The 9978-nt window shown below is 32.7% G+C and overlaps 1 protein-coding gene across 2 annotated transcripts in view; it reads right to left on the bottom strand.

Moving 5' to 3' along the window:
* Positions 1-272: 272 nt before the first annotated feature.
* Positions 273-9978, bottom strand: part of LOC140059802 (uncharacterized) — a 44085-nt gene continuing 34379 nt past the window's right edge. For both annotated transcript variants that reach the window (XM_072105738.1, XM_072105730.1), the window contains exons 6-7: positions 5638-5764; positions 273-3019 (exon numbers count right to left, since the gene is read on the bottom strand). In XM_072105738.1, the coding sequence (XP_071961839.1) occupies positions 2374-3019; positions 5638-5764 (773 nt within the window). In that variant the 3' untranslated portion in view covers positions 273-2373. The remainder of the gene's footprint in view (positions 3020-5637; positions 5765-9978) is intronic.

The raw sequence follows: 9978 nt of genomic DNA on the forward strand, positions 1-9978 counted from the left end.
ACTATAACGATTATCAAAAAAAGATAGAAAATAAATCGATAAAACTTGTTTGTCTGCAAAAGTACACACGTGTATGGCGTTTGTGGATATACGCCCCTAGACTTGCCCCAAGTCTGTATTATCTTTTTTTTTTTATTTATTTGTTTTTATTTCGACCGCGATTTTTGTATCCAAAATCAAGTAGTATACGTATGAAACGCCATATGTGCCAAAATATTTATCTTTTTACTAATATTAAGACAAAACTCCGTCTGGAACCCAGACTAATACGCCCCCGGCAGTGTTGAATTCTCATACATTTTTTATGATTTTAAATAAATCAGATTGATCGAATATGAAAGCAAAATACAAACTGTTAATCAATTAATATGATTGATATTGATATTGTATTAGTAATCAAGTAGAAAACGATTAAATCTCCACCAAAAATCGTTTACGTTTGTATTGCCATGAATGATTAATTATATTATGTATAAACAAAATATTTTGTGAACTGAACTAAAACGAACTTTATTTTCAGGTCCCTTTCGGAAACAATTATTTCTGAAATGATCCTTTTAAAAAAATTTAAACTCATATGTATTATCTCACACATAAATTCATAAACTGTATTTTATTATATATTTAATTGCTATCTTGAAAGACATATAATTGTAAAACAGTTGAGGAGAAAAAAAATCATTTTAGATTTACGAAGCAAAGAATTGTCAATTAATTGTATAGTAATGAATGATGTAGTAAAGTTGAGACATTCTCTTTCCAGCAGACTCCTACTTATTAACAATTAGACTTCTAAGATTATAGGAAATATACAGTATATATTAGAAAGACTAAACAGCTTAATATTAAAGCAATTGTAATTAAAGGTTCTAGCTATTTGCCATTATTAAGATAGATTCGTCTCCTCATAAAATTACATTTTAATGATGTTTATGTCTCAGATATTGTTTAGCCGATTTCTTAAATGAAAAAACAGAAAGAAAGTCTAAGTTTAGAGTCAATTAAAACTTGAAGCTTAAAACTGTAATAGTAAATCAATATTTGTTAATGTTTTCTTCACAAACTAGAACTACATTTCTGCAACCTATAAGGCAGTCAAAATGTATTTCTTTTTAGCATATTTGTTTATAATTTTAAATTAAAATTCCTTTTATACACAATTCTATCTTCTATATTGAATATATTTACGTTGCATTTTCATGTTATCGAATTGCTATCAATACTTTACATGATTTAATAGAATACTACTGGATAACTAAAGACTAAAATATCTAAACATTTGTATCAAAATGCTTTTTTTAAATGCATGAATCAACCATGCATGAAAATATCGTGTAGTATTGTTATGTAAAAATTGATCAAACTCGATTCTAAAGCTCTGTCTACACTATCAAATTTATGTGACAAAAAAAGTGATATGCTCATATATGGACATAATGATGTCATATCATTACCATATTTAAGCATATCACTACCATATATGGGCACATCACACTTTTTGTCAAACAAGATTGATAGTGTAGACACAGAGCTTAAATGTATGCAGTTCAGAAACAACCGAAATACTATGTCCAGAGACACTATTCCCTGGTGTGTCCAACAAATGGTAGGCTTGTGTGACAAAACTCTATTTAGCTGAGCGATCTACTGTTGCCTTAAAGCTTATAAATATGCCAGTAACCAATGGCCATAAAGGAGGGTCAGGAAAGAGAACAGTTCACAGAGGTGAAATGCCATCCACATCATGGTACCTGGGAAGGGCAAGAGGTGAAATGCCATCCACATCATGGTACCTGGGAAGGGCAAGAGGTGAAATGCCATCCACATCATGGTACCTGGGAAGGGCAAGAGGTGAAATGCCATCCACATCATGGTACCTGGGAAGGGCAAGTAAGATTTGTGGATGCACCAAAGTAAAAGTAGAGACATATCATCCAACAAAATAATTAGCTTTTTTTAAAAAACTCTCTCTCTCTCTCTATATAACAGGAGGGCGTGCTAAAAAAACTCTAGGCTCAGATCCAACCCAACCATTATGGTTACCGGTTCCAGTATGTAACTATTCCAATTTTGAAATAGGGGAAATGGGGAGAGGGTGTTGAGTGGTGCTGCACTTAACCTAATGTCCCGTCTTTTGCATTGTAATTTCCAAAATCCTGGATCTGCTTCCTCATGGAAGACAATTACACCAGTGGAAAGGCTGTAAACTAGAGTTGTTCGTAGGTGTGTGAAATATATTAAAAATCAATCATTATATCATGATCATTCTTCAACCGATAGTAGCGCGTCAATCAAAAAAGAACTTGAGAGAGCAGTAGGAATGTTATCAGTAGATTTTGGAAATCAAATTTGGAATCATAATCATAATCATCTTCAGAAAAGATCCAAAGAAGCTTCTTCCCTTCCGCTATTGTTCAGTATATATGCCATGATGTCATCATTATCTAAATTAGAATCCGTGTCTGTAGGCTCTGCAAATAAATCATCATACTTTGATACCTTTAATTTGTTTGTTGTATTACTAATACCACTCGTTGCTTCAGGTTTCTCGGTTGATTTTGGTTCGTTACTGTTTAGATTTGATTCGTCTGTTGCTGGTTTGACACTCATACCAGCTTCTACCGCTGGTTCTGATGATGCCACCGGTTCCGTTGGTACCACCGGCTCTGTTGATAACACTGGTTCTGTTGGTACCACCGGTTCTGTTGCCGGTTTGTTTACCAATTTTGGTTTACTTGCTATGTTTGGTTTGCTTGCTACACTGGGTTTACTTGCTAAGTTTGGTTTGCTTGCTACAGTTGGTTTGCCTGCTATGTTTGGTTTAGTAGCAAGTTTTGGTTTAGTTGCTACCGATGGTTTGTTGGCTACAATAGGTTTACTTAGTACTGTTGGTTTATTTTTTAAAACAGGTTTAATTGTTACCTCTGGTATTTCTTTACTTGGTACATCTTCAGGTACTTTTGTTTCTACTTTCTTCTTTTCCACACTAAGAAACAAGTTGTCTATGTCATCATCAATGCTAGAAAAAAAAGAAAAACCCATCAACATATTAAAGTTGGCCGTCAAGGCTTCTTGTATACTGGGTCTAAGGTGTGGAACAATCTATAGGACGATATAAAGCAATGTAAAAATATATCATTATTTAAAAAGAAAGTAGATTGTATTTATATTGAACGTTATCAGTTTATAAAATATTTGTGTCGAGAAGAAAACTGTCTTATTTGCAGAGAAAAAAAGTAATCATCATTGTGTATTATTATTATTACTTACAATGTTATTAATTATATGTACTAGATGGTACGCTCGCTTCGCTCGCGTACCATCTAGTTCGTGCCCACAGATGGTTCTCGAATACATAGTAATTTCAGCGTAAAAAAACTGGCGATTTCAAATGTACGTACGGCAGGACTATAAAACATTGTCGTTTACAGAAACAAATAAATAGACACAATTATTTATGTAGTCAACCAAAATTAGCACCTAGAAACTTGTCACAAAATGAGTCGAAATTTGTTATTTGAACTCATTTAAGCAAACCCAATTTTGTTAAATTATTCTTTATATTTCTTTATTATCCAATCAGTAACGAAATATTTTTTTTATAGGCCTATAAATAATATACCACTAAATAGAGTAAAACATTTCCGATTTAATAATTTATTAAAACTGTCACTGTCTCATGGTCGATTGAAATAGTAAAGTACATTTAAAGACCACTAATACGTTTATATTTTTGTAATTATTAATTAATACAAACGTTGAGAAACAACTGACAGTAATAAAGTATATTATGTGTTTATAATCTAAAAGTAGGAGCTACCCACACTCACAGTGATAACGTTTATTAGTATATTTGTTTATATTCTAACAGTACCAACACACTTTTGATTCAAATGGCAATCAAAAGTGGTTAATACCTATTTCCAGTATTGTATAGCATTACAATACTATTTCTGTTTATTCTCCAAGGGTCTATAAATTTACCTACTTGTGTTAAACCATGGAGGTATGCAATAATTTGGAATGTTCCATTCATTGCAAATCAATACATTTCTATAAACGTATATTAAATCTATCAAAATAGTATTTTTTAAAGAAAATCGGCCTGTCTTCAACATTATGATGCTGTACTCGAGCTGTTCAACCGGTTTTCAGTCATTAAAAACAGTTATCTTAGGAGGAGATAGGAAAATGCGAAGCATCCTCGTATTATTGTTTGCGGGTATTTTTCACAATGGACATGTATTAGACAGTGTATACCACGATCGGAAAACATCCCTATTTGGGGCAAATCGTTGAACCTAAATTCGTTTTAATTGTCAATAACTAATTATCTGACTCAATTTAATTAGTAAAAAGGGTTACATCAGGTGGTTAAAATCAGTACCGAAAGTACGAACCAACTTTATATACCATCGAGTAAACATTATAGAAGTAAGGCGCGATTTACCGAATTTTGCCCTTACGTAAATTTATATATAGATATATAAGTTAGTATAGTTTCATATTTATTATCTTGCAGTATTATAAAAAACTGTTTTTAGTAAATTTTCGATTCTTTCATGCATAGGCCTACCATTAAAATAATTTGTTTATATTTTTAAAGGGTGCCACAGTTGTAAAGCTTTGCTTGATCGTGGTTGCCCTATTCCTTTTCATATTATTGCATTTGTTTTAAAATTGTTAAGTTAAAAATTATGATTTGGAATAAAGTGAAGGAAAAATTCAAAAAAGAGAGATTAAAGTTTTCCATAGTATGTTATTGAGGCATTCGGAGTCCCAAACCCTTCCTTATGATTGTAAGCCTGTATTAGCACTTATTTCCTGAGATGGGCAAGAGCTTAGTTTGATAGCAGTGTTGCAGCAAACTGTTAAAAATAGATCAGGCAAAGATCTTTTACAATTATTAAGGTATACAAGGTGTGTCATGAGATTGGGAAAGTGGGGGAAGAAGGAAGTGAAACAATTGAAAGTTTTAGGCAACGTGGCCGCATGCTCGCTAAAGCCGTGTAGCATGGAGCCATCAACCTGCAGTATAATAACCTTCTCACAGCATAGTAGAATCTCAATAGTATTATTTTGAACAAGACAAAATCAGGTCATATTGTGGTATGTTGTAAATATCAAGTAAATTTCATGCAAATTATGAGTAACTTGAGGTAACAGACACAACTTACCATTAAAAAACAATGTATAATGACAATATTGAGAATACAGAATTATTTTATAATTTTAATGGCGTCATCTGTAAAATTGAGGAACTTAAAATAAAGGTCATAGTGTGTATAATATCAAGCGTCCTCTACTTCTATGGTTTTCTTGTAACGAAATTCTTAAATGTGAGTACAATGCATACATTTAATGTAAAACGACAAGCTGAATTTGTTTGTTTTTAACCATGAAGATATAAAAAAGTTTTATTGTGCAAATCTGCTGCTTATATACATTACATGTGTCTAATATAATATTTTTTTTACGTTGTTAACCATGACATGTTTCTAGACTTTTTAATGTTGTCCAATAAAATGTTTTGAGCCTTGAAATGAAACTTAGATGAAAATCAGATCTCTTAAAAAATTGTAGAAAAATTGGCGACTGAAAAAATTCTAAACATTAATATTTCTTAAGCAAACTTACTTTAGTAATTCTGAGTTGTCCTCGTATGCACTCGTCAGGTCATGTGATGGCGGGCGGTCTGTGGTGTCAACCGCTAAAAAGATGTTACCATCTTCCAGATCTGGGTCAGCAAACATACTCACAGATGCTGTAAGATATAATGTACCAAACCAAATAATAATTGTGTTAGATACTTCTTTAATCTATACAAAATCACTTCCTTTTCAGTGCTGACGTATCCTCACGTATAACAATATTATTTGTTCAGTATTATAGGAAAATTCCTTAAATATAGCATATTATTTTGGCGCCTGTATGATGGAAGTTTAGGTTAAGGGCTTGGGTTTATGATACAAAGGGCATGTGGCGCATTGTGTTGGACATTGGATTACTGATTGTGAGATCGTGAGAATCCAACTATCGCTGCATCGCTTATATCCTTAGGCAAGACACTTTACTTTGCCTCTCTCCACCCAGGTGTATAAATGGGTAACCGGTTAATTCAAGACAACTTAGCGCTGATTACTAGCTGCATTATTGGAGCATGTTTCCATAAATGTTCGATAAAAAAAAAAACCAGGATAATAATGTGAAGCACTTAGTAGCATTGTGCAATAAGCCCAATATAATAATGAAGAACGAATACAGATATCACATGTGAAACACATGTGCTGCTGTATCATAGTAGTTGGATTGGATGGCAACTTAATATCTATTGTGATCAACAGATAATAAAATCTGTGAGCATGAAATGAAGATTATCTGCAGCCTACAACAGAGAGTTAGTCCACTAGGCATTCATCTATTAAAAGACTGAAACTCTTTTCATCATCTATATAATTTATTTATTGTTTTGACAGTTAACTTAAAGGGATGACAAGTGTCAGCACTCATAGGATAGCAACAAACTGTCAAGGGTATACAAATAAATTGAAAAAGTAAATTGTCTATCTAAAAAAATCACAATAGACACAATCCGGAAATAAACTAGATGATTGTGATTTACTTTTAAACCAACTACTAAAATAAAGCTCATTAATAACATCAAAGATAAACATGGAAAAAAAACTAGGACATATGATGGAATAGCCATCTTTTTTAATTCTGCTTGATGATCCTTCAAAACTGTTTACTTTAGACATTGATTGTGAGTCAAATTACTATATGATTAAGCTCTGTCTACACTATCCAACTAGTTTGACAAAAAAGTGTGATGTGCCCAAATATGGTAGTGATATGCCCAAATATGGTATCACCCTGTTCATATATGGGCACATCAAATTTTTTGTCAAGCTAGTTTGATAGTGTAGACAGAGCTTTACGCTTCACAATTTCTTTACCTACTATCACAGAAAAAGGATGAAATTATTTCCAGGCCCGTAGCCAGGGGGGGGTTTTTATGGTTCGGGCGAACCCCCCCCTTTACAGCGAACCTCCCTTAACCGACTGCGAACTCCCATCCCCGACATGCCCAATACCTCACCCTCATCTCCGAAAATCGTCCAAATACGTGCCCCACAGTACAAAAAGTTGTTCGTAAATTAAAAAATTCGTAAACTCGTTCGGAATAACTCATACAGTACCTTCTTCCCTGTATGAGCGTACTTCGAGCGATATAGTCTGTAAAGAGTTGCAAATGAATTGCCGATTTTAACCTGAAAAATAAATGTTTGGTCCCTGCATGTAACATGATATTGACGTGTCTCACAGCGAGCTGGGGGACGAACGATTCGTACAAAGGACACCGCCAGACAACTGCGTACCAATTGTTTAGATCACTGGCAGTCAGGCAGCATGCATAAAGTATATAGCCTTCCGACATACATCAGTATTTATGTGTGGCTATGAAGTATAATGTATCAGAGGATTATAGTGAATATTAATATTTTACACTATAATATCTATGGTATCATGTGCTGTAGTTCACATTATGGCATCCGATTATTTTTTTCTAGACCACCAGCCGATACGTACTCAAATGTATCAATATCACCTATTTACATTGGCATATTTAATTTCCTCAACAAATTGCTGTAAATAAATATTATAGATAGAGCTATAATAAGAATTGCATTTGCCTTCACCCAGTGTGCTTTTTTCGGGGCTTCTCCTAGACGTACGTTCGCATTGAACTTGAACGCAAAACAAAATATCGAGTAAATGATCAAACAATCGGCGGTTTCGCACAGAGCACGCGCATCTAACATACGGCAACAAATGTTATCGTTTAAATAGTCCACGAGTCCAAGTACGATCGTTTTGCTCATTGGTAGCATGCTGCATGAGAGTGTCTTTTCCGGCCATCTAGGGGTGTCATTTAACAAAATTTGCTTCGCCTCTGGGGGGGGGGGTAGGTATGGGGGTGGGGCTGACCCAAATACTTAGTGTGCGAACCCCCCCCCCCCCCCCCCCCCTTGACAGATCCTGGCTACGGCCCTGATTTCAACATAACATTAGTTTAAACTTCCTCAGTTTTACATGTCCGGTTTCATTTAATACAGCTGTATGCACAATAGACCATTGAGATTCATATTAAATGTTAATATGCACTTAATACATTTTATATCATAAAACACTACTGGGCGGTAGCAGTATTAATTATTATGATCGCTGTTAAAAATTTAAAAATATGGGAATGTTCATGCAAGTAAATGGGATAGAATAATATGGCAAGCACTAAAGCATCAAATTTAAATGACTAAAAAAAGGATTATTTTTCCTGATTTTTTTGTACTACTGTAGCAAAAAAAAGTTTTGACACGAAAACAAAAATAATAATATTACCAAGAAGAGCAAATGTTTTATAATGAATAATGTAAATGAGAATAATAAAGGTGGGTGATACCCACAAAGGGAAAAAACTGTTTTGACACGCTAGTTTTTACATGGTGATGTAAACGTGATAAAAAAACTCATTAGAAAGATGTACGCATACGCAATAATACATACACCGATTTGTCTTGTTATATCAATGTAACACAGAAATACTTTCACGCAATAATCGTACGAAGGTAACAACTGGTTACATTTTGTAAGATTAATGTACGTGTGAATCGTGTGTAAAAAAAATCTACTATTTGTTTTCAGAATTGCTTGCAAAAAAGGTATTTCTCAAGTGAGCTATTCACAGTAAATAAAAATCAATTTGTTGATAGGTATAATGATGATTACCTACAGCAGGCTCCTAAGGGGATACACAATTCTAATACTTTGTCTTTTAATCATTTTTAATCTAAGTTTTATTTTAAACATTAATGATATTCAATTCAATCGCAGATATGTAGTGACAAAACTGTATATCTTCTAAATAAGGAATCGGGTCTGGTGGTTGGATATCAATTACTAGTACATGAAGTGAATACAGTGCCCATTAAATGAGATTTCGTCATCGTCTTGATGCGAATGTAGAATTTTCTTTAAGTTAAACTTTTTTAAAAATCACAAAAACAAAAATACTGCATATTTTAGACAATTCAGATTACTGTATATAAAAAAATTTTAAGAAAATAATCCTGACATGATTCAACATCGCATTACATTTTATTCAATATATTTGACTTAAAACATTGAAACGTATGATATATTAAAATATACTACTGAAATTATTATCTGAAACGAATAGAATAACGAGATACAATTTTATATTATACATACATATATTTTATTGTACACTCATAATAATTAGTAATATAATAGTATCTACTTACTATAATTTTATAATTATATATACAGAAAAAAGGGTATATATAAATATACAATCATGATAAATTGCAATAAATATAATAGATACAGTATATTGTAAGCCTACTTTAGTTGTATCTTGTAAATGTATATGATACAGAAACAAATAGTATTAGAGCTTGACTCCAACTTGGACGTAACGGCAGGATTGACTGATCACAAAGCGATGGACCATTCAAACTGTCACATGGGAACCAAGCTTAACGGCATGCAGTATTGTAAAGCTCTGTCTACACTATCAAACTAGTTTGACAAAAAAAGTGTGATGTGCCCAAATATTGTAGTTATATGCCCAAATATGGTAGTGATATGACATCATCATGTCCATATATGGGCACATCACATTTTTTTGTCACATAAAGTTTGATAGTGTAGACAGAGCTTAATAAATAATTTCATAAACTGTAGCCAGGTAAACGATCAAAGTATGATTGTATTTCATACATTCAGATCACTTTTTTTTATAATTTTCATGTAATTATAGATTATTTATACAATTATAATATTATATATATAATTCATCATGAAAATATAGTAAGCATAATCTATATACGTGTATAAATTTACGTAAGGGCATATTTACAAATCCTAATTAAATAATATATATTGAAAAATTCACAT

This window comes from Antedon mediterranea, chromosome 1 (assembly GCF_964355755.1).
Source record: "Antedon mediterranea chromosome 1, ecAntMedi1.1, whole genome shotgun sequence".
Lineage (NCBI taxonomy): Eukaryota > Metazoa > Echinodermata > Crinoidea > Comatulida > Antedonidae > Antedon > Antedon mediterranea.